This window comes from Monodon monoceros, unplaced genomic scaffold (assembly GCF_005190385.1).
Source record: "Monodon monoceros isolate NGI ecotype Baffin Bay Population unplaced genomic scaffold, NGI_Narwhal_1 Super_Scaffold_9, whole genome shotgun sequence".
Classification (NCBI taxonomy): Eukaryota; Metazoa; Chordata; class Mammalia; order Artiodactyla; family Monodontidae; genus Monodon; species Monodon monoceros.
In genome coordinates, this window is record NW_021703786.1 from 42973010 (window position 1) to 42998427 (window position 25418).

Consider the following 25418-nt stretch of genomic DNA (forward strand, 5'->3'; position numbering starts at 1 on the left):
AGAGACACAAGAGGGAAGAGATATGGGAACATATGTATATGTATAACTGATTCACTTGGTTATAAAGCAGAAACTAACACACCATTGTAAAGCAATTATACTCCAATAAAGATGTAAAAAAAAACCACACAAAAATAGATAGCTAGTGGGAAGCAGCCGCATAACACAGAGAGATCAGCTCGGTGATTTGTGACCACCTAGATGGGTGGGATAGGGAGGGTGGGAGGGAGACACAAGAGGGAAGGGATGTGGGGATGTGTGTATACGTATAGCTGATTCGCTTTGTTATACAGCAGAAACTAACACACCATTGTAAAGCAATTATACTCCAATAAAGATGCAAAAAAAAAAAAAAGATAGCTAGTGGGAAGCAGCCACATAGCACAGGGAGATCAGCTCAGTGCTGTGTGACCACCTAGAGGGGTGGGATAGGGAGGGGGGGAGGGAGACGCAAGAGGGAGGAGATATGGGGATATGTGTATACGTATAGCTGATTCGCTTTGTTATACAGCAGAAACTAACACACCATTGTAAAGCAATTATACTCCAATAAAGATGTAAAAAAAAAGATAGCTAGTGGGAAGCAGCCACATAGCACAGGGAGATCAGCTCGGTGCTGTGTGACCGCCTAGAGGGGTGGGATAGGGAGGGTGGGAGGGAGACGCAACAGGGAGGGGATATGGGGATATATGTATACGTATAGCTGATTCACTTTGTTATACAGCAGAAACTAACACACCACTGTAAAGCAATTATACTCCAATAAAGATGTTAAAAAAAAAATCAACTTTTTCAGGCACCTGTAGACCTTAATCAGAGCATTGTTTCAAACCTTTGGGGAGCTCTTCTTGGGACTTTCCTCGTGGGGTACTTGAGAGTGAAGGTGAGGACACAGGGAAGCCGCTGTAGATGTGTCTGAGCCTCAGCTTTCCAGGCTCAAAAGATTTAGAAACCAGAGTCCGAGCTTTGCAGTTTACCCCGGGCAGAGGGTGGGGAGGGGGCAGGGAAGGGATACAGCTTTTCAGTGACTCAAGGGTGCCCATCTTCCTGCTTTTAAGTACGCAGAAACCAAACTGTTAGGCAGGAGGCTCCTTGGTGAAAAAGATTTGGGTATTCTGCCAAATATTTCAGGTCGACTTGGAGGATTATTATTGCTTCTATAGTAAATACAGAGTATCCCTATGAAAGGCATATACAACTTATTAACATATTTTAACTAGCGGACTTAAACATTAGCTCTACATTACATGAGGACATTAACCATGACTTGTTCTGGGTAGCTTGAAGTCAAAGTATTCCAAATGCTCACCAGCAGCACCATATAAATGTATGTATATAAATATATGTAATATATAAATTTCCTATATATAGCCGGTAACTGATTAATAGCCACTCACCCAAAAAACCAAAATCATCCCTACCCGATCCCAGTATCCCTCCCCCAAACCAACAACTATTTGCGTCAGAAGGACCTCGATGTTTAATGGAGTCTTTTGTGACTAACTGAAGGGAGTGTTTAAATACAGTATAAAGAATCATGTCCTCTAATCTGTTCCCTAGATTAGGAACCTCGAGAACAATGGCAGGGTATGAGGTCCACAGTGGTAGATGCCGTGACTGAGTCAGAGACAGTCTCACAGACTTGGGGTTGCACTGGCGCCGGTTCCCGTGTCTTCAAACCTTGGGAAGGGAACACAGCACAGATGCCTGTGTGCCAGTCAGTTGTGGCAGTGTCCCACAAACCCACAAGATGGTGCTGTTTCCACATGAAACTCAGATGATTTCCCCATCAAATCTCATACTTCCATCCTTCCAGAATAGGAATTTGGACATTTTTCTCCTCTTATAAAAATGACAGAAAATGAAGATGGCTGCAGTTGGTGTCTTGCCTCTTAAGTAAGGGGCTTCATATGCATCCCTAGCTCCTGGGCAGTTACTTGAGTAAATGTGTGGCTTTAATCTGGAGGCACACCTTCCAGAGACTCCTGAAGCCTCTTTCCTGGGCTTTGAAAGGGCTGATGGTGGCCCTTGGGGGATTTGGTGGCTGTATTCCTTTCTGCCTTGTACTGTGCTGGGTGGCTACTCTCTTGGTGCCCGTGGACGAGGCCTGTGTCCGGCGAGCCAGGCCTCCAGGCAGATGTTACCGCGCTTGGCAGCCCGTCCTTTTCTCTGCCAGCGCCGACGTGAGGGTCTGTGTGTTTTGACCAGGAAGACCGAGGACTCCTGTATTCAGCAGTGTTTGCTCAAGCTGGTTATTTCCAGTAGGCTGTTAAGGTAGCTTCCTTCACAGAAGATTAACAAAGTAAGTTGCTAAAAATTCCTACTTTAAATTTTTAAAAATTAAAATCCGTATTTAAAATGTGGTTATAGTTAATAAACATATAGAGTTCACTTTTCCACTTTTCACCTTTTCACTTTTTTCACCCTAAGAAATTTAACTCCTCCTTTTCTTTTCTTCTTTTAAAGCTTAGTATCTGCTAGTTAAAGAATTTTTGGCGTCTCCACTCTCTTTCAGCCATTTCCAGTCCCCTTAATGTACTGGGGGCAGAGTTAATGTAGAATGGGGAATGGCCTCCCCGGGTAGTGGGTTGGGTGTGATGGAGGGTGACTTCTCTTCTCATTCTTCTTCTCCTCACTTCTGCCGCCTGTGGCCTGGCTGGCCGTTCATGACAATAATAGATGGTTATCAACTTTGGGGTTTCCAAGAGTGTGCAGGATCCCTGAATTCTCCCTGTGAACCTTGGGAGACCGATAACCCGTAGGCTGCGTGTGGTAGTGGTGGTGAGAATATAGACCGCCTACCAAGCACTTGTTTGCTAAGGGCTTTGTTTCACCCAGACAACTTCTATTGAGTGCCTGCTCCAGCCTGGGCATGGTCTTGGGAACTGAGAGAGAACAGTGGAGGATCCTTTTCTCATGGTGCGAATGTGCTACAGAGTCAACTGTTCATTAAATACGTTCGTGAGTGTGTGTGTGTGTGTGTGTGTGTGTGTGTGTGTGTACATATATATAAATATTTAATAAACTGTGATGAATGCTATGAATGAAAAGTAGTGGGTGCTTTGAAAGTAGCTCACACTTGGTTACTTCTGTTAAACCTCCAGACAGTGTTTTGAGTCTAGTACTATCATTAGGTGAGGACTGAGGCCCAGGAAAGTTTAGTAACTTCCTCAAGACCACGCAGCTGGAAATGGCAGACCTGGGACGTGAATCCCAGTGCGTCTGACGCCAGAGACTGTGCTGTTCATCACTCTGCTGTACAAACTGAGTGTCTAACAGTCAGCCTCCTGGTGGGGAGACTGCCATTTGATTCACAAAAGTTGACCCCAGCTCCATGGCCTTCCCAGTGTTGAGTCTCCAGGCTCAGTTCCACAGGATGAGAAGGGCATGTTTTAGGCGTACTCAAGGGACAGCTTGCTCTAGGGAGCCCCTCCATTTCCCACTCACTGGAGGAAAACTGATCTGCTGTTGGACCTAAACTCAGAACCGTCGGGAGATTCGAAGTGTGTGTGGCTGCAGCATTTCTGCTCCGAGGCCACAGTCTGTCTCACAGTGAGACTCACAACTCGCCTGATGCCATTCTTTACCCTTCCCACCCCTTCACTGATTTGCACTTGCTTTTCCAACAAATACATTTTAAAATTTCTTTCCTTTCCCTCTTGAATTTCCAGACTTTAATGAAATATGGGGAATATCGGGCCCCTGCTGCTCAAAGACCTCTCTGATAAGCACTGAGAGAGTTAAGCAAAAGGAAAGTGGAGAAAGGGCTCCTGCCTTCTCTTTCTTCTCCACTCGCAAAAACAGGCAACTTAAAAGAAAATACGGAACTTAAAACCTAAATGTTTTCTAACCACAGCAAGAAACACTGAGGCAGGCCCTGTCGATTTCCCATTGAAGCTCCTCCCATGCTTTCTCAGACCATCTGATGGCCAGGATCCTGAGGCCCATTCCTTTCTTCTCAGCCTCCCACAGGCAGGGAAGGAGGGTTCAGAAGCCTTCCCTGGACTCACAGCATTGTGTTTTTCTCTAGGAGCAGTGGAGGCACCTGGATTCCACTCAGAAGGAGCAATACTGGGATCTCATGCTGGAGACTTACGGGAAGATGGTCTCAGGAGGTACGGGCATGGGTCAGCCTGATGGAAGGAGACATCTTCCATGTGCTTTAGAGACAGCCACACTGCTTGGGTGAAGAAAATCCTTAGAGATGTGGCTGGGAACTGGGGAGCTGGAGGTGGTTGAGTTATAATGACAGCTCCCTGTATTGAACGTGTTCTGTGCGCCTGGCACTGTTGTGGCTCCTCATGTACAGTAACTCCTCTCATCTGTGAAACGGGTGATGGAATTCCCATTTTAAGCTGATGAAAGTGAGCATCAGATCAAGTCATTTGCTCACTGTTACGTAGCTCGTAGGTGCTGAGTTACGACGGGGCTCAGCGGTGGCCGACCATGCATGGTCTTTTCTACTAACCACAGTCCCAGCCAACCATGCGTGGGGGTCCCAGTCACGACCCTCACACCAGCCTGCCAGTGGTCTGACTCCTCCCTCTCAGAATCTTCTTTTTGTGGCCTTCACCATATATCCTGGGTTTCTCGTGAGTACTGGTGTCTTAGACGCTCCGCACATCCTCAGTGGTCTCCAGAGCTTCCCTAGTTCCCTTTGCACTCAGGGCCCTCCTTTGAGCAACATGGCTTGGTCCCCAGTGCTCCCCATTCATCCAGGCCCACAGATTATCTCTCTCTGTACCAGGCATTTCCAATCCCAAGCATGACCTGACTGATCCAGCTGGGTTTGGGGCAGAGCTGACAGGACCACACCTACACATCAGCGAGAAGATCCCAAGACCCACCTGCATAGGTGAGTGATCCTCTACTGGTCCAGAGCCATTTCTGACCTCCAGGCATTATATTGGAGGTGGTGGGGCAACATCAGTACTTGGTTTCTATTACATTGGTTCTCACCGGCCGTGATCTGGTCAGTCCAGTTTGAGTACCGAGGTGGGTCTCGTCTCTGACTATTGGGCTGTTGACACATATTTAATCATGGAAGAAAGACCCCGCATCCGATCTGTTGCCTCACTCTTGCCTGTTTTGACAGCTTTCTTTCTTAGAATTAGGGTTAGTACAGTTGAGACCAAAACAGATATGGGTTGAATTCTATTATTAAAAAAAGATTATCTAACAGGCCACTAGTATCCTTCCTAACAAGAAGGTTCAAAGTAACTAGACTTTTCTTACTCTGGTTATGGTGAATGGTAACTGACCCACCCTCAACAAAATAAACAAGACAAACAGAAAAATATGGTCTAGCTAATCTCCATGCATCTAAGTCTCATTAAACAGAAGCAACATCAAATACTTCATATAAATCACATTATTTTAAGACTGGTACGAAGAAATATGAACTTGTTCTGCTGTAAAACAGCAATTACCCTTTGCATTCTACGTTCTTTTAAAAACATTGCAGTTATGTAAAATCAACTGTCAAACATTCCTGCACACACACACACACACACACACACACACACTCTCTCTCTCCCTCAAATCTACAAAAGATCCCAGAACCATGGAGGAATAAAAGGACCAAGGATGGGAACTGTATGACAGGCCATTCTTTCTCCCCAGTAAGATCTCATTAATTGTTTCCTTCGCTAATGTATCAATACCACAGAGACAGCAAGCATCACATGAGACATACGGTTTTAATTTTAAGCAATATATTTATCATAATACTACTTCACAAGGATTCCTTTGGAGCAGTATTTTTTAAACTGCATTTTGTGACCAGTTAGCAGGTTGTGAAAATATTTTATAGGGTTGCAACCAGCATTTTAAAAAATGAAATGATAATACCGAATAGAAAATATCAGAATATATTTCGATATAAAAGTATTTCTTATCGTGGGTAGCAGACAAAAAAAAAAAGTTTGAAAATGCTGCTTTAGAGGTTGTTGCAGTAGGATTTTTGTTTTAATAGACTTCATTTTTTAGAGCAGTTTCAGGTTCACAGCAAAATTGAGAGGAAGGTACAGGGATTGCCCCTGTACTCCCATGCGGTAGGATTTTATTTGTGATACTTGCTCACTCTATCTCCATATGGCAACATTCTATTTTTTTTCTTTCCTGTCATCTCACCTGCTGACATGGTCCCATTATATCTTACCTTGAACCAGACTGTGGAGAGTGTATAAAGCCGGCCTGCCTTGATAAGGGAAAGAGACGCCATTGTAGGTTCTTGAAAGAGGATTTGTGGGGAGAGAGGCTAAGGAAGCAGCCGCGTGCAGGACAGCCCGGGAGGGTCCCCTTGGAGGACGGGAACCCTGTGGGCAGCCGACGCAGGAGTCCAGGTGTGCAGGGGCGAGACAGTGATACCAAGACAGGAAAGGACTAGTCTGGTCTCAAAGGTACAAGAGTGAGCAGTCTGCCAAATCTGGACTCAGAGCAGGGGGTGATGTCCCAGGAGAGGGTAGAGACGCTATTTTGTTTGACCATATGGAAGAACAGCTCACTGTTAAAGAAGGTCAGCAGGTGAGTAAGCCTCAAAAAGCCTTATACTCATACCTCTAATCAAATTCCCAGAGGATTAAAATTTTATATATATATATATATATATATTATATATATATATATATAAAATATATATATATATACACAGTTGGCCCGTGTATAGCAAAGGTTTGAACTGTGCAGGAACACTTATGCTCAGATTTTTTTCAATAAATTTGTACACGATCCGCATTTGGTTGAATCCACTGATGCAGAACCTGGATACTGAGGGCTGACTATAAAGTTACACTTCGAATTTGACTACACCAGGGTGGGTGCCCCAAACCCCTCGTTCAAGGGTCAACTATATTTGGAAAAATGGTTCTTAAGTAGTTATCAGGAAAAATACTGCAAGAACAGTAAAAAGGTTTGAAAGAAGAATGTTTCATCAGTGTTGGGTCTGTAAATATTAAGAGTATATCATTTTAAAAGGGTAAACTCATTACCACAGTGGGATACTGATATAACAATAGATGCACAGGCCAATGGAACAGAAGACAGAGCCTGGGAACAGAGGCTGGTCTATAAAGGACTTCAATATGTGATGAAGGAAGAAGCAGAACAAATCCATGGGATGAGCAAAATAAGGAGAAAAGACTGGGAAGAGGAATCAGCTTAAATTTTATGTATGTCATATACCAAAATAAGTTGGAAACAGATGAAAAAGACATAAAATATGAAAATAAAATAATAATAGAGAAGAAAACGGGTAAATGTTTGACTCATGTCAAGCTGGGGAAGCTTTTTATAAGTATAAAAGCAACGGAAAAGAATCATTAAAAGATTAATAGATTTGACTGTATTTAAAAAGAAAGAGACTACAACTCCTATACATAAAAATAACCCCAAACAAAATTAAAGTAATAACTAAACGGTGAAAAACTCTTTTCACGAACATGACAGATAAGTGACTATTTTTCTTAATATAGAAGGAGTTAATGCAAGCTGATAAGAAAAAAAGTGACTTTCCCAGTAAAAAAAAAAGTGGACAGCAGTCTTGGAGTATGAAAAATAACTCATAAGTGTGAAAAAACTGATCCTTTAATAACTAAAGAATTAAAATTTATACCAATGAGAAGCCATTTTTCACCAGGCTTAATGGCAGATACTTGAGACACAGTCAGTGCTTAGGTATTGAACACTCGCCTCCTCTCTGCCCAGCCTCTCAGACCCGAGGATGGCAGAGTCGTTGCGGGAATCAATTTGCCAGTAGGTGTCAACAGCCTTAATACCATTCATGCCCATTGACACAGTAATTCTACTTTGAGGAACCTCCTTTAAGATATTGATCAGAAATGTGGGCAGAATTTATGAAGAAAAAGGCTTATCACATCATTATTTATAGTAGCAAAATATAACAAACAACTTAATTCCCATAGTAGGAGAACTCTTAAATAAATTCTGTTTCCTCTTATGTGTTTATTATGACGTCTCCATAGTGGGCCATTATTCAGCTCTTTAAAATGATATTTATAAAGGCTTCTTTAAAGAAAGGAGAAAGTACCTTTGCCATCTGAGAGGAACATGTTATAAGGCTCTGAATTACCAAGTTCAGGTCTGGTTCTCTAGCAGATTCCGGTCTCTAGCTGATAATTTGAAAGACACTGATATAGGAAAGAGAAAGGCAAGCAGCTCCTTTAGATCTACAGGAATAAAGTAATTTAGAAAAGTTGAAGATAAATTCTACCACTAAAATAAAAATCTTTACTACATGCATCATTAAGTAGTAATAAGCAAAAACCCAAGTTATGATGAGAAAAACAAAATTTAACTGTTACGTGACATAATGAAGCACAAGTGAATGCTGGATTCAAGCGCAGACTGAGGGGTTCACTTTTACACAGCAGTCTCACTGTGCATCACAACCACAGTAAAATGACACATGGTTGCATTTCATGAATTTTGGGGTGACTTGTGAAAGGGAGAATCCATGAGGAATTGATAAGTACCACCATCTACAATTTAAAGGCTACAAAGCCAGAAATAGAACTGTTTATACAGTATGATATCAGTTGTGTCAGAAAAAAGCACATACATACATATGTACATACATACATACATACATATGTATAAATTAGATAAAGACTGGAAGGAAATGTATACTCATAGTTGTTGCCTCTGGGTGGTATAATTGAGGTTGATTTGGTTTTCTTGTGTATGCTTTTCAAATTGTTTTTAGTGATCATATTTATCTTTTATATATAATTAGATAAAAAACAATACGTTTTTAGAGTAGTACTCTCATATACTAGACTTGTTTTTCCTGGGCTTAAGAAACTTGCTGCTTCTTTGTGGGGGTGGCCACTACGGCCTCTGGGAGCCATCCTCTGCTGTCACTTTTTCTCCTTGGTTCCAGAGCTGAGTCACAGCCTGGACACACGTGAAGTGAGTGCCAGGTGCTCAGGCTGGACAGTGTTTTTCTTCACTCACCGATGCCCTCTTGGTAAAAAGAATTAATGTTTTGTGATGACCCTCTCTCTGACACATGAGTTGCAAAGCAGGGCAGACCACTGATTGAGCTGCTCCATATCTTCTTTCTCCTTTCAGGGGACAGACAGGAGAATGACAAAGAGAACTTAAACTTGGAGAACTACAGGGACCAGGACCCTCAAGCCTCAGGAGAGCCTCCTCAGACTTCCTTGAGTGGCCTCTTCAGCAAGGATGAGCCGAGATGCTTTGGAGAAGGAGAGAATCTCCCCGAGGCCCAGGAGAACCTTCATGGTGAGGGGACAGGGGCGCAGCCCTCTCCCCGAGAGAGGAATTCTGGGACGCAGCTGGGTCAGCACCTGCCACCTCTTCCCGGAGAGCCGTCCACGCCATGGCTGGAGGGGAAGAGAGAGGCCTCCCCGCGACGGCAGCCGAGAGCCCCCATGGCCCAGAGACTCCCTACCTGCAGGGAGTGTGGGAAAGCCTTCTACCGGAATTCCCAGCTGGATTTTCACCAAAGAACTCACACTGGAGAGACGTACTTTCAGTGCCCCACCTGCAAAAAAGCCTTTCTGCGGAGTTCAAACTTCGTGAAGCATCAGCGAATCCACACAGGCGAGAAGCCCTGCAAGTGTGATACGTGTGGGAAGGGCTTTAGCGACTTCTCGGGGCTGCGCCACCACGAGAAAATCCACACGGGGGAGAAGCCCTATAAGTGCCCCATCTGTGAGAAGAGTTTTATTCAGAGATCCAACTTTAATAGGCATCAGAGGGTTCACACAGGAGAGAAACCCTATAAGTGCTCCCGCTGTGGGAAAAGTTTCAGCTGGAGCTCAAGCCTTGCCAAACATCAAAGATCCCATTTGGGAAAGAAGCCCTTTCAATAGCCAAGCTCTCTGAGCCCATGTCTGTCTCCTGGTCCATTTAAAAATACTTGGCGGGCTTCCCTGCTTGCGCAGTGGTTAACAATCCGCCTGCCAATGCAGAGGACACGGGTTCAAGCCCTGGTCTGGGAAGATTCCACATGCCGCGGAGCAACTAAGCCCGTGCGCCACAACTACTGAGCCTGCATTCTAGAGCCCGCGTGCCACAACTACTGAAGCCCGTGCACCTAGAGCCCGTGCTCCGCAACAAGAGAAGCCACCGCAATGAGAAGCCCGCGCACCGCAACGCAGAGTAGCCCCCGCTCGCCACAACTAGAGAAAGCATGCGCGCAGCAACAAAGACCCAACGTGGCCAAAAATAAATAAATTTATTAAAAAAAAAATAAAAAACAAACTTGGCTCCATCCGTAGAAATTGCATCTCTTAGAAAATATCCCTGTTCTCTCATTTTTTCATGGATTGGAGAGGAGAGACTGGGACATGGTTTTCGACGCAGAGGATATCTCGGCCTCGGGATTGGATTTCACGCAGGTTGACTTTCTTGCTTCTGCATCAGGAGGAAGAAAAGTCTTCACCTTTCAGCTCATCTCTTCTCTTGGACCCCTTGGGGAAAGCGTGCCACTTGGAGGTCCCGTTTTAGGAGTGGTCTCTGGGAAGGCTTTAACTGGATTAGCTGCAGCTGCTGCTGGGAAGAACCTCACATCCGCCCTTTAGAACTGTGGTCCTAGAGCAGGTCTTCTGTTCCAGAGGGGGGAGCGTAGAGGCCAGTTAGCTCAGTGTGGTCTTTGTCATAAAGGTGCAAAGCTAACTCAAGCTTCCCTTTTTTCAATAAACTTGGTCGTCACGCCCTGTCTTGTCTGTGTCTGCAGCGTCCACTGTGTACTGACTGGAACTCACAGACCCTAAGTGGTGGTTGAGCTCCTAGATCAGCTCGTACAAACGCACCAAGTTTACCAGCCAGCAGAACAGTGATGGGAACTTGCTAGCCTGGTGCCCCGGTGAGAGCTTGGCCAGTGCAGGGCACTCTGGTGTCCTCTTTCCATGCCCACCTCCCACTTGCTCTGGGGCCTCAAGTTGCCCCTCTTTCTCCTGGCATCCCCCTTAGGCCATCCATCATTTTTGCCAAAGTGTCCTGGCCTCTAAAATTATCTTCCTTCTCTCATTTTGTCTGTACGTGTTAGGAACATCTTGGTCGTCCTCTGCCTGCTCTCACTGTACTGTTCCCAGTGAGGATCAGGAAGCGTGATGCTGAGGAGGAGGACAGAGCTATCTCCATGGGAACAGATGAACTGTAGGCAAGAAACTGCAAGTTGTTGGCAAACAATGGGAAGTACATTGCTGGCTGATGTGAGGAGAGACAGCACTTAGGTTGGAATCCCTGGATTCCAGAGGAATTTGTTAACTCTCTTATAGCATGAAGATGAGGAATAAGGCCCTTCTTTTGGGGATGCGGGAACCACAAGGCAGAAAGCAGGAAAATCATGGTGGAATTGGCATGAGACTCTGTGTTCTCATAGCAGAGGTTTGTAGGAGGGTGGGTTTTTATGTTTTGAATCAGGAGTTCTCAAAGTGCAGTCCCCAGACTTGGAGCATCGGCAATTTCTTAGACTTACTGAATCAAACTCTGAATGGTGGGGGCCAGCAATCTTTGTTTTAACAAGTCCTCCAGGGGATTCTGATGCCTGCTCAAAATGAAGAACCACTGAACTAAATAGTAATTAATCCAAAAATAAGTCTCTCCAAGGACATGTGGAAGTAATGATCCTAGAAGGAGTGGTGGACCCCCACCCCCAGACGACTTAACAAACAAGCCTCCCCATAGAGCTCTCTACAGCTCATTAAAACTGTAGACCTCTTTGGGCATCCAGTGAAAATGTGTTCCACAGAGGAAAATCTAGAAAACTTTTAGGTTAAAAAGCTTTAGGTGAAAGATTTCTCCTTGGGCCCCTCTTAAATGATCTGAAGGATGACGGAAAGACAAGGAAACAATCCACCTTGTTTGCAGTTTTGTCCTCGGCAACTAGTATATGTTAAACACTTGTTAAATGGATGTGTGGATTAATGAAGGATAAATATTGCATATATACTTCCCTCATCCTCTAGAGCAGTGATCAGCAAAATTTAGCCCACTGCCTGTTTTTGTAAGGTTTTATTAGAACGTGGCCACACCCATTCCTTTAGGTATCATCTATGGCTGCTTCGGGGTCACAGTGGTAGAGGTGAGCAGTGGCAACGGAAGCAGTATGCCCTGCGAAGCCTACAATATTTACTATCTGATCCCTAACAGAAAAAGTTTGGTGGCCCCCTGATCCAGAGTAACGTTCCTCAAACCATAAAGTGCATACAAATCACCTGGGGAGCTTGTTAAAATGCAGACTCTGATTCATCGGCAATGCCGGTGCCGCTGGGCCCTGGACTAGCTGGGAACTAGGGCGCTGCGTGTAGGGCTGTATAACGACGTCAGGGCTCAAGTGCCTGTGGCTCATTTCTCTTGGGCTCTTCATGATAACTTACGACTCTGGAATGCTCAAAGCCTGGACCAGACACAGTTGAAGAACAAATCGCTTTATTAGGAAAGGGTCAGTGTTACAAGACTCTTCTCCCCTAGTTCCCAGGTCCACACTCCTCTAACTCTGCCTCACTGTAGGTCCTTCTCTCCGAGTTCCCCAAAGGAATTCTTCAGAACTGTGAGTGCTTTCGGTTTCTCATCTTTCTCTAGGGCTGTGGTCCGCCCTCTCCACTGGTCCCTCTGGGCAGCCTCCAGCCCAGCTCTGTCTCCTCGGTGGGTCTGCAAGGAGCTACACCTGCAGAAGCAAGGCTACTCCGGCCAGAACCCACTTGGAAGGCTTCTCCTTCGTCTTCAGGTGTAAAGTCCACACGTAGGTGGGTCCTCGCTGACAAGTCTTGTACACAGGACAGGGATAGGTACTGCGGCAATCCTGCTTATCTGCGGGGATGGCCTTGAGGAGCAACACAGGCATGGGGGGCGCCAGCTCCTTCAGCTTCCCCTCGGTGATGACCCCAGCCTGAGGACAAGGACACGAGAACATCTCAGGTCAGGCCCCAAGCTCAGCCAGCCAGGCCTGCTCCTGTCGGGAGATCCGGGAGAGAGACTGGGAAGACCTGGTTGCCCTGGGCCCACCCCCTTACTAAGTTCTCTCGACAACCCACGATGGGGTGCCATGGAGGGGTGGACATCATATTCCCACTGTTTTTCAGCCTGAATATCTTCTCGAAGCAGAGTTCCAAAAGCTGTTGCATATCATATGCACATTAATGTCTTTGGGGCTTGAATTTCTCTTAGTTTTATTTTGCCATTTCGTAAGCATACCGAATGCAGCTATCTGCCAGATGTCATGCTAGGTGCTAGGGACTTACAGCTGAGCAAGACACGGTCCCTGCCGGCAAACGCTTTAGATGTTAAGGCTTTGGTTATGTCCTGTTCCAGCTTCTTATGTGCTGTCCTCCACCCTCTAGAGCATTTTCTCTTTTTGAGCAGAGGGAGCTGTGTTCTATCTTCACTCAAGTAACAGGGACCTGGCCGTTCTGTAGCTTTCCAGCTGGGGCCTCTCTCTGGTTCTGAGATGTCTCCATAGTGCTGTCTGGGGAAGTTTTTCCTAGTAGTCCTGAGAAATATTCTGAGGAACAAAAAGGTGCCTTGGTGAAATAAGCTTGGGAAGTGGTGCTTACCAGACCCTGGACCTGGAGCTTTACGGTGCACACTAGCACACTGAAGACAAGAAGTCCTGGCAGTAAAGAAAACAGTTTGACTTTATTTATCCCAGTCTTTCCCAAACTTATTTGACCACAGGACCCTTTTCTTGCAACCTATTCATTTCCCGTGGCACTAGGGTTTTTCTGAACATACTTTGGGAAATGATGATCCAGCGTGACTCATGGATTCCTTGCCCGTGCCTAGCTGATTCTGAGCCCCTTATGCTGTGGACAGAATTTGTTTTAATTCCCATGAAATGTATTTAACGGGAAGGATGTGCCTCTTCAGTTCTGGTAGAGGCTGACATGAGGCACAGTAACTAATAGAACTAAGGTAAACAGTGAGGACCCCTTGTCCCCCACAACTGAGTGTTTATGGTAGGGAGTGGCAGCAGGGGTAGAACCTTTCTTTTTCCATATACCATAAAACCAACTCTTTTAAAATGTACATTTCACTGGTTTTTAGTATATTTATAAACTTGTACAGTCATCACCACTATCTAAATTCCAGAATATTTTTATCACCCCAGAAAGAAACTCTATAACCATTAGCTGTCACCATTAGTAGTGGGGTGTTAACGTCGTCAGTTATTATGGTTGAGTTGTCTGTTTCTCCCTTCAATTCTGACAGTTTTCATCTCCTTTATTTTGGGGTCTGTTTTATTAGATGCACATATATTTGTCATTGTTATATCTTCTTGATGGATGGACCTTTTATCATTGTAAAATGCCTTTTTTGGTCTCTACAATTCCTCTCTCTTCTGTCTTTTCTCTAATAACAATTTTAAGTCTATTTTGTCTACTATCAGTATAGTCCCCCAACTCTCTTTGGTTACTGTTTTCATGGCATGTCTTTTCCATCTGTTTACTTTCAACCTATTTGTGTCTTTAAATCTAAAGTGTGTCTCTTATACACAGCATGTAGTTGGATCAGGTTTTTAAAAATTTAATCCATTCTGCCAATCTCTGCCTTTTAATTGTAGTGTTTAATCCATTTGCATTTAATGCTTGCTCTTTTTTCAGTCATTTTTCTTCAACAAACACTGCTCTGGTTGCCAAAAGCCTTTGGTTAATTTCCGGAGTTCTGACAAGTTTGATTCTGGTATATATATATATATATATATATATATATGTATAAAATTATTATATATGATTTTGATATATACCTTATTATACTATTATCTTATATATATGATATATATTATATCTTATTATATATATCTTTATATACATGTGTGTATATATATATATTTTTTTTTGCCAATGTTCTTGTTTTATGGAGGAGAGGAATTTTGGACATCCTTACCCTTGCCTTTTCTTTTTTTTAATAGTAATCTTTTATTTATTTATATATTTATTTTTGACTGTGTTGTGTCTTCATTTCTGTGCGAGGGCTTTCTCTAGTTGCGGCAAGCAGGGGCCACTCTTCATCGCGGTGCGCGGGCCTCTCACTATCGCGGCCTCGCTTGTTGCGGAGCACAGGTTCCAGACGCGCAGGCTCAGTAATTGTGGCTCACAGGCCCAGTTGCTCCGTGGCATGTGGGATCTTCCCAGACCAGGGCTCGAACCCGTGTCCCCTGCACTGGCAGGCAGATTCTCAACCACTGCGCCACCAGGGAAGCCCGCCCTTCCCTTTTTGCTGAATGCTTTCTGGGATATAGACTCTGAGAACAAGAGTTCTTGGTGGGCGGGTGTTATTTTTTTGTTTGTATTTATTATTTGGAAACAAGGTAATGAACAAATGGGAGGCAGTTGTTTGGAATCAATATCCCTTTGTCCCCCAGTGCCAGTGCTCCTCCTTCTGAGCTTCCCCCCTACTTATCTTTCTGCACTTCTCTCATTTTGGAGTCTTTAGTATCCTAGCTCTGGCTACCCTACACCTAACACAGTCCACATGTGATCTCGACTGACAGACTTGTGCAAATGTTCAGGTGGAGAGAGAGAAGTAGGCTTCCTTCTCAACGTTCAGGCTGCTTGAACACTGCCCCACTTTACCGTCCTTTCTGTTGGCCCTTGACTGGTTTCCTAGGGCTGCCGTAACAAAATTATCACAAAGACAGTGGCTCAAAACAACAGAAACGTATTCTTTCACAGTCCTGCAGGCTAGACGTCTTAAAGTGTAGGTAGGGTTGGTTCCTTCTGGAGGCTCTGAGGCAGAACCTGTCCCATGCCTTTCCCCTAGTGTCTGGTGGTTGCTGCAGCCCTTGGCCTCCCTCGGCCTGTAGATGCACCCCTCCAGTCTGCCTCCGTCTTCACAGAGCATTCTCCTCTTATAAAGACACCGATCATTGGGTTCAGCGCCTACTCTATCCTAGCGTGACCTCATCTTCACTAATTACATTTGTAAAGACCCCTTTCCAAATAGGTCACATTTTGAGGTTCTGGGTGGACATGAATTTTGAGGGGACACTCTTCAACTTAGTACAGCTCTCTATGCATTTTAATGCGGACTTGTAGGATCTTCTAGACCTTCTAATAGTTTTCCCACGTTCCTTTGTATTGACTGCTAGGAATAGTTTAGTGCAAATATTGCCAAATGGGATATTTGACTAAGTAGTCCTTCCAGATCATGTGTATAACAAATGTAAACTTGTCCTAGAGTTATCCATCCTTGTTCATGTCATTTATCCCCGCCACCTGTGCTTGTTTGCTAGTTTCCTATCGGAGACAAAACATCTTTTCTGATCTTATGCTGACTCAAATTTGTATTAGCCTGCAGTGAGGAATCCATTCAAAGTGTCACTTTAAATACAACTGGCACCCCTTTGCTAACACGTAGCAGTGTAAAAAGTAGGAGGGATTCCTGCCCTCCAAGAGCTCATGAATGAGGAAAGTGGACCAGGGAGGTGAAATGATACCCCCAGGTCACACAACAAGTTTTGAGCACTCCCTATGTACCAGGCACTGTTCTAAGTGTCTTGCATATTAATTTGTTTAATCATCACAGCAACTCTGTTTTCCCATTTAACAGTTGAGTAGGGACTTCCCTGGTGGTCCAGTGGTTAAGACTCTTCACTCCCAATGCAGGGGGCCTGGGTTCGATCCCTGGTCAGGGCACTAGATCCCACATGCCGCAACTAAAGATCCCGCGTGCCACAACAAAGATCCCACATGCAGCAACAAAGATCCCACGTGCCACAACTAAGACCCGGCATAGCCAAATAAATTAATTAAATAAATAAATATTTTTTAAAAAACAGTTGAGTAAACTGAGATTTTTCACAGAATTAGTAAGCGGTAGTGCTGGGATTCAGATCCAGATAGTCTGTTGCTTTAACCTCTCTACTCACTCTGTGCTCTTTATGTCATCCTTGGCTACGTAGGAATGATTTGACAGCCTCAAGGGATGCTCAAAGGGCATCTCTGGGCTTCCCTGGTGGCACAGTGGTTGAGAGTCCGCCTGCCGATGCAGGGGACACGGGTTCGTGCCCCGGTCGGGAAGATCCCACATGCCGCGGAGCGGCTGGGCCCGTGAGCCATGGCCGCTGAGCCTGCGCGTCCGGAGCCTGTGCTCCGCAACGGGAGAGGCCACAACAGTGAGAGGCCCGCGTACCGCAAAAAAAAAAGGGCATCCCTTTTAGCAATTGTACTTTACAGGGGGCAATGTGTATGTAATCAGCCCACTGGGGATGCCCTTTGGCTCATCCCAGGATTTACCTGTGCATCCCAGCGAGCGCCTTCCATGAAGAGGCCATGGATGTAGGCCCCTTCCCGAGGGGGACTCCTGAATTCCTCTCTGTTCTTCTTTGTCACGTCACATTGCAAGGCCATCTGGTCCAGGGGCCACTCATTCTTGCGGGCCGTGGACTGCATGATGGCGGTCAGGAAGGACTGAGGGTTGAAGAAGCCTGTCAACCACACAGTGGGGGGCATCGTAAAGTCGCCTGTCCAGGCCTCCAACTCCCTGATTCGGTTGAGCAGGTCCAAAAACCAGGCTGCCAGGCCTGCAGTGGAAGGGTAGGCACGCCTGACCCAGGGCTCCGGCACTGTGTCTAGGTACAGAGCGTCCTGTAAGTTCTCCATGTCGCTGGTCATGGTCAGCTCCCCCTGAAGACAAAGAATGAGAGGGGAAAGAGTGAGGGGCAGCAAGTCCCTGGAAACAGCTGGCCTCGGGGATCTTTGGGAAGACAGGAGATGACGGCTGGGGTCGGTGACACAATGACAGTCCCTGTCTAGTACTTGATCTGCAAGGTTTGTCTCACAGAGACTGGTCGTCTCCCCACTCCTGTGGTATCAGAGTCTACACGTATCTACTGACAGTAGTTTAGGTCCACTACAGACCTCAAGCCACCTGTGGGTTCCATGCTGATTCCACCCTACCCTAAAGCTTGGGCTCCTCCGTTCTCCTCCAGCGAAGGAGGAATCCTCTTCCAATTGCTAGATGAAATCTGTAAAGGAAGATGTACATTGAAAACCATCTTTAAATTAAACTTTGTAACCTTAGTTATGCCAAGGATCTGCAATTTCTTGAAGGTGTCGTTTCCACTGCAGCGGCGTCTGCACGGGGGTTAGGGTACCCAGTAAGGCTTGCCGTGTCTGATGTGATGACCATCAGTCCTATGAAGCTATTTAAGCACAAGTGAGTTAAAATTATAAGGTTATCAGTCACATTAGCTACATTTCATGTCATCAGCAGGCACCGTGCCCTTAGCACAGATATGGAACCTTCTCATCATTACAGAGGGTTCTATTGGACAGCACTGCTCTAAACAGAAAGGCCTAGTTTTCTGTTTGGTAATTAAACTGTAGTGTATGTGTTTTTGCCAGGGTTGTGTTAAAAATTCTGTATGTTGCAGTTTTAATAAAACATCTTTATGGGCATATAATAGTACACGCTGGCTAAACTGCAGACAAGAAGATATGTAGACAAATCAAGACTCATTACAAAAAAATAAAGTCCAATAGACTTAAAAGGAAAAAGATATAGGCCGTTATTTATTTTTCCTTTTAAAATAAAAATTTTAAGTTTTCAATGGCCAATTAACTCACATAATTATAAAGTGCTTTTATAAATAATACACCAAATAAATTTGCTTCCCCACAGAATTGTTTTGGGTTGTTTTGAGTCGGGGTGTGTCTGTGGAAGTTTTTTGCACCTGTGAATGTTGTTGGCCATGTGAGTTGGTGGGGAGGTAAGGTCCCCCGCCCTGGAATCATCCCACAACTGACCTAACAGGACTGGGCCAGCACTACTGGAAAAAGTAGGATGAAAATGTCCCGGTCCTTTGGCACATCTCTGAGGGCCGCGGCAGAGAGACAAATAGAGATGAACTCACATGGAGCCCTGGACTCTGCCAGCCACAGTTGTTTGCTGGTACAGAGAAGTCCTTTGTTGCCTGGTTATCATCCCCGGCTAATTCAATCACTTACTCGGTGTGACCGTGCCTTACACAGAGATGTGCCACTTCTGAAAACGGTGAGGTCCCATAAGCCTCTATTTCTCTGACACTCATTGCAAGAAGAAATCATGTGCTTAAATTAAAATATATGCAATATTAGGGCAGTGAAACTCTCCTGTAAGACACTAAAACAGCGGATCCATGTCGTTACACATTTGTCCAAATCCGTAGAACGTACACCACCCAGAGTGAACCCTAATGTGAACTACAGGAGACTTTGTTGATTGTGAGGGGTCGGGGTAGATTTACCAGCTGTAACAGATGGGCCACTCTGCTGGGGGTGTTGATGATGGGGAGGCTGGGTGTGGTCGGGGGAGGGGGATATGGGAACTCCGCCTTCTGCTCAATTTTGCTGTGAACCTACAACTGCTCTAAAAATAAAATCTGATAATAAAAAAAATGTATATGCAATACTTAACACTCTTCAGAAATCTAAAATCATTTTGACAGCAGGGAAGCATAAAATGTGTAACTTGGCTTTCTTAAAAATTTCTATCTGCTTAGAAGTTATTCTGACAATGATTTTGCATTTACTAATTGAAAGTATGAGCGATGGAGCCTTAAAGAATGTGCTCTTAGGTTCTGCCCGTTTGAGAGTGAAGCAGGAACGATTTAGGAAAAGAAGAAGTCGTTCACCTTGTGGTTAGGGTGCTGAACTCAGATCTGCCCATGACCTTGAGTGGACATAGAAATGACTCACTTTCAGAGGAGGGGTTGAGAAGAAACCAGAGAGAACCCCACTCCAAATTCACTCAGTGTAATATGGGTCCCTTTCTTAGGAAAAGAGGAATAAACCTACAGACTCTGGGACAGCGTTTCCTAAAAGGTGTTCAGAGAAAATTCGTTTCCTCAGGTGCTGCCAGATTGGTGGAGGCGGGGTGGGCAGACCGGAAGTTTCTGGGCCAAACTGTGGGTAAGCAGGCCTTTTGTAAAGACTCCAGCTCCCCGTGAGAGAAACCTGCTTCCATCTGCTCAAGCCTGACCTCCTCAAACTCCCCCTGCCTGGATCCCGTGGAACACGGATTAATAATGTCTGCACTTATGTGCTTATAGGTCAAGAGTCGACAAAAAGAAAACTCACAAAGAGAACACTAAATCCTTAAGAAGATGACGTAGTTCAGGATCCTGTGTTACTGGCTTGTTCCATGTCCATATTGCAGGGAAAGCAGGGAGAACTAAAGACTGGGGGGCGCTTCATGGTGGGTATGAGGGCTACCTGGATGTGGTCTTAACCACTTTTTTTGTCCCTATAAATAAATGCTTTCAAAGTCTTTCTTAGGTAGAATATAAGATAAAAACCTGGTTTGCCCTCTAGGCCTTCATTGCTTTAAGTCAGTGCGCTTGTTAAAAGCGCGGATTCAAAGGCTCCATTCCAAACCTAAGGACTCCAGCCTCTGGATGGCCAGGAATGTCCATCTGTAAAGGGCATCTCTGGAGGGTCAGAAGTGGCCGGTGCTCTGGGCTCGCAGGCACGTGGCCAGCGTCCGTCATGTGGGGTCAGCAACGCCCACATATGCCCTTCTCCAGGGGCTGCAGGCTGCACCTTGTTCTGAGGGTCAGCCCCTGTCTGCTTTTTCTTCCCTCTGAAGGTGGTCTTTGCAACCAGCTTTCACATGAATGAAACACCGGGAGGCAAAGAGATGTGGAGGGAAGTGGGAATTATGTGGGTTCCACCCTTCCCAGTCTGGCGTCCAGACTGCGGGTGACCGCAGCTGGTCCATCTGTGCACTCTAGCAGACATGTGGGCCAGGGCAGCTGCCTGTGGGGTGGTGACCGTATGTCACTAAAGGGCCAAAGCAAAACCTGAACTATTAAGTCAACACATGAGAGTCAACGGATGAGAGTAAAGAGCCAGAGCGGTTCCCCAAGTCAGCAAGTTGGGCTTTAAGACTGAACATCTTTCACATGTTTAGAAAAACAGAATTTGTCAATTAGGAGGGGCAATTAGCCACTGAAGCATAGGGGGGAAATGTTTGATGCCATAAAATATCTGAATAATAGAAAATAGTTCCCAGCCCCAGATTCTGGGCTGGCCATGACTCCATCTAAGAGAGCACTGCCCAAATGAAATACAATGCAAGTTGTGAATGGGTAATTTTACATTTAAAATTCACAAAATTACATGTGTGTAATTTTACATTTTCTAGTAGCTACATTAAAAAAATAAAAAGAGGGGCTTCCCTGGTGGTGCAGTGGTTGAGAGTCCACCTGCCGATGCAGGGGACACGGGTTCGTGCCCCGGTCCGGGAAGATCCCACATGCCGCGGAGCGGCTGGGCCCGTGAGCCATGGCTGCTGAGCCTGCGCGTCCGGAGCCTGTGCTCCGCAACGGGAGAGGCCACAGCAGTGAGAGGCCTGCATACCGCAAAAAAAAAATAAATAAATAAATAAAAAGAAAAAGATGAATTTAATTTTCATAATATGTTATTTAACTTAATAGATTAACTTAACTTTATAGATTTAAAATGTCAAATATTTCAATATTTAAGCAATATAACATATCTTTGAAATATGGCATTTAATTTAAACTTACAACACATTTCAGTTTGGACTAGCCACATTTCAAGTGTTAACCTGTTGTTAGTGGCTACCATACTGGACAGTGCATAAGAATCCAGCTTCTCTTGTAGTTTTCCAACACAGGTAGAGATTTTTCTGGGCAGGCTGCCATCAGTCAATGGCGCTTTGAAAGTTATACCTAGTTGTAAAGGATTGTAAAGGAATAAACTGGCATTTGGGAGTTTTGTACATCAGGCTTTTGTGCATTTGGTTAGTGGGAGTCAGTACCTCTGACCAATCAGCTCTGGGATGCTCACAGGACCTGGCTCTTCATTGTGTAAGGCTGAGAGCCAGATGTCTGACTCTCCTGAATTCTTCTCTGTGGGGACACGGTTGTGGCTGGTAGACCTCTCCCAGGTGGCCACTTCTGTGTGCTGTGGGCTCCCACAGTCCTCAGGGATTAGAGAGCTGTGCCTTTCAATTCAGCCAGTACTTTTGGGTAGCATTATGCTTTCCCATCCAGCCAACTATGAATAAAAATTTCATAATAAAAAATGCTAAGGGTATTGACTTAATGACTTGAAAAGTCAGACATTTTCTAATTTGGTGCCCAGTCTGGGCAGGGCATTTGGGTTTGTCTGTTTGATGTGCTGGGTAGTGTGGGTTGCCCCATGTCTCCCTGTGCTCCACCTAAAACAGTCCTAGAACTTCAAAGTGACTGTTAAAGAGAAAGAAAGGACCGGAAGGAAAACGTCGCTCAGATTTTCCTCTCCTCCCATTATGCTTCCCCTTCCATGTTCCGCTGGGAGCTGGGATGTGAGTTCCTCACCGCTCCATGTACCAGCTGCTGTCCAGTGGGGCCCTCACGTCTCCCGCACATGCCAGGCTGTCCTGTGAACCCCTCCTGTTTCAGTTGCTCCCTTCAGCCGTTTCCTCTCTGACTCCCATTTCTTGCAGCTCAGCTTAGCCTCTTCCCCAGACTTGGAAACTTTTCCTTCTCTGAACTCTGCCGCTGTCCTCTTGCACCTTCACTGTTCCATGAAGACATCTGTCCATCTTTTCTTCTACCTACTTGCCTTAATGCGATTCACAAACTTGTCTCGCCACAAGAATTACCCATCTGCTGGCTAAAAATATAGGTTTCCAGACAGACCCCAGCTCCACAGGTTGGTGGGACTGGAGGGTGGAGATAGGAACACATATTGGAATGACGCCCCCAGGGAGTCTGATGACCAGGCCAGTTTGGGACCCTATCCTAATGAGACTGGGTTTTCATGACAGCGTTTTTAAGCGGAGATTGCTCTGTCTGTCCCCCCGCTCACAGGGGACCAGGAGAAAAAGGCAACAGACCGTTGTCCTGACTGCTTCTGGGTCAATGTTGTCACCACCAGTCACCTTTAGAAGTTCACCATATCACTCTTACTCACCTGGGGGACCCTCTGCTCCAGCCAAACTAAGTTAACTCTTAGAACAGGCTTAGGGTTCCTCACCTTGGGACTTCTAGAAGATTCTTCTTATTGCCACATGTCATAATCCTACTCTTCCTCCAAAGCCCCCTGCATGCCACTTCTCCGCTGGGGCCATCCCTGATTCCACATACTTATTTCTTCCTTTCTTCTCGCACCTCTCTCTGTGTGGCACTGAATCAATCCTGCCTGGTACTGTAATCCATTTGTATGCTCGTTTTCCTGCCAGACTGTCCGTCTGGAGAGGAAGGCTCCCCTGTCAGTCTCTGCTGTCTCCCCAAGGGCAGAGCACCGAGGCTGGCCATCCACCAGCCCTGCTCGAGCTAGACTGGAAGAAAAGAGTAACTCCCTCCCCACCCCTTCATCCTCGCCCAGGCACGCACTGGGATCCATGACACCAAACCGCAGCGAAGGCTCTTGAAAGAAAAATGAGTGAACGAATTGGAAGTCGGATGGGTAGATAGACTGCAGCAAATTGCACAGATTCACTAAGCTAAGACCGCAACAAACAAGCTCAAGATAATTATGAATATATACCCGCGTACCTAGGGAACCGAGCCACATCAAATGACCGGCAAGGTCCTTATTTACGTTTAAGATTGTTCTATGGAATTCTGTATTTCCTTTGATTACAAGCCGGCGCATAATTTGGTAACATTGCCAAACAGCCTCAGCCTTCGACATCCTTTCCCGTCTCTCATTTCTCCTTATTTCCTTCTATCCATATTGGGGCCGAATGGGAATTAACAGACTGAAGAAAACTCACCCAGATTTCTCAGTCTACTTCATAGTTTCTATGTGACTACATGTGAAGACGTTCATGGTTGTGTGTCCTCTGCACCCGTGACAGTGGTTATACGACTCCAAGAGGCAGACACAAGGGCGGCAGCACATCACAGGCCTGGACGTCCAGGGCTGGGCTGAGCTTTCACTGCTGCCTACAAAACTGGGTTCTCACTTTCCCTCTGTCTGGGGTTACAATTATTTTAATAAATGTGCCAGTGTAAACTGACAACAGTTACTTTCCTCAGCTCCTCAAAGGCAGCAGGACCTCCCACTCACCTATCATGCAGGTGATCTGTTTGGCTTTGTGCTGGGCACTTGATGGAATTATCTCATGGTGATCTACTTACATAATTGGTGGTATAAATAATAGACTCTTTCATCGCTCATGAGAAACGTCAGAGCTTGTGCAGCATCTCGGGCCTTTCAGATAACCATGGGGTTGCAAAAGATTAAAGTTCTTTCCTTTCCTCTGACGGGGTGGTAATAATACGCCATCAGCTTACACTTCTGGGTACTTGCCACGTGCTGGGCCTTGCTCTAAACATTCTACACAAACCTATTGATTGAATCCTTCCCAAAGCCCTATGAAGTAGGACCACTATCCCTGTTTTACAGGTGAAGAAACTGAGACGCAGGGAGACCTAAGTCACTCTGAGGCCACACAGCGAGGAGGCAGCAGAGCTGGGAGGCGTTGCAGGGCTGTCTAGAACCTGTGCTTTGATGCGGTACACACTTCTACGCCCCATGAAAGCAACGTCACCCACGTCAGCAGAAGACACAGGGCATCAAGACTTCTCTTCTCTTGGGCACTCAGAGCATGGGCTCCCGGGCAGCTTGCCAGTCACAGCTCATTCTGCCTTCCCAGCTCCCAGCTTCGGAGCCTGTCTCACCCTCTCTGCAGCCTGGCCAGACTCTGGTTTCTAGGAGTGGCACCTTCTTAGGCAGTGAGGCTACTGTGACCACTGCTCTCCAGCTCCCCTGGCGCTCTTCCCACAAGGGGTTCCTGCTGGCAACGCCCTCCCTCCCCCGCCCCCAGCCTCGCCCACCTTTAATCCGAGGTCTAGCTCTCGCAGGGAGCGCTGAATCTCTCGGGTGAGGACGTTCATCCGTTCGCACTCCTGGAGTGCCACGACCACGTAGGGGGTGCGCTCCTCTGCTTTGGCCATCAGCTCTGGGATGTTAAACTCATCTGTCACCCGCTCCAATATTTCTTCCAGGGCGGCCTTGACCTGCCCCACAACAGGAAACACAGGGTTAAGACGGGGTTCAACTTCTCCAGAAGGCCTCCATTCCCCTGCCACGTGGCACTAAAGATGCCAGTCATCCGTGCCCTGGGCATACCCTTGCCCGCTTGCTGAGGCCAACTGGGTCAGGGGCTGAGGGCCAGCCTCAGCAAGGCCTCCCGTATAGGCTGGCCAGCTCTCTGTGACTCCTGGGACCAGCTGAAAAGGATGAACAGAGAGGGCTTTCTGAGAACTGGGAGTTGAAAAACCCAGAGACTGACCCTGCTAGCTGTGGGAATCGAGCTAGGAGGGCATAGGACAGACTTGGGCCTAGGGCGGTCATTTGGAAGCACGGGAAGCCACGGCGATGAGCAGCAGTAACGGAGACATGGAAACATTCCATTCGGAGTTTCCACGAGGCTGCACTGCAGTTCCTGTCCTTGGGTCCTGGAAGAAGCATCGCCACAGCTCACGTAAA

The 25418-nt window shown here is 46.0% G+C and overlaps 2 protein-coding genes across 6 annotated transcripts in view; one reads left to right on the top strand and one right to left on the bottom strand.

Moving 5' to 3' along the window:
* The window catches only part of ZNF18 (zinc finger protein 18), a 20902-nt gene extending 10579 nt beyond the window's left edge, over positions 1–10323 (top strand). For 4 of the 5 annotated variants that reach the window (XM_029212793.1, XM_029212792.1, XM_029212794.1 and 1 more), the window contains exons 6-8: positions 4031–4115; positions 4748–4855; positions 9091–10323. In XM_029212793.1, coding sequence (XP_029068626.1) covers positions 4031–4115; positions 4748–4855; positions 9091–9857 — 960 coding nt within the window. In that variant the 3' untranslated portion in view covers positions 9858–10323. The remainder of the gene's footprint in view (positions 1–4030; positions 4116–4747; positions 4856–9090) is intronic. The other variant, XM_029212796.1, reaches the window with a different exon arrangement.
* Positions 10324–12403: 2080 nt separating this feature from the next.
* Positions 12404–25418, bottom strand: part of DNAH9 (dynein axonemal heavy chain 9) — a 301339-nt gene continuing 288324 nt past the window's right edge. Inside the window, exons 67-69 of the mRNA XM_029211821.1 lie at positions 24764–24946; positions 17226–17615; positions 12404–12880 (exon numbers count right to left, since the gene is read on the bottom strand). Coding sequence (XP_029067654.1) covers positions 12653–12880; positions 17226–17615; positions 24764–24946 — 801 coding nt within the window. The 3' untranslated portion in view covers positions 12404–12652. The remainder of the gene's footprint in view (positions 12881–17225; positions 17616–24763; positions 24947–25418) is intronic.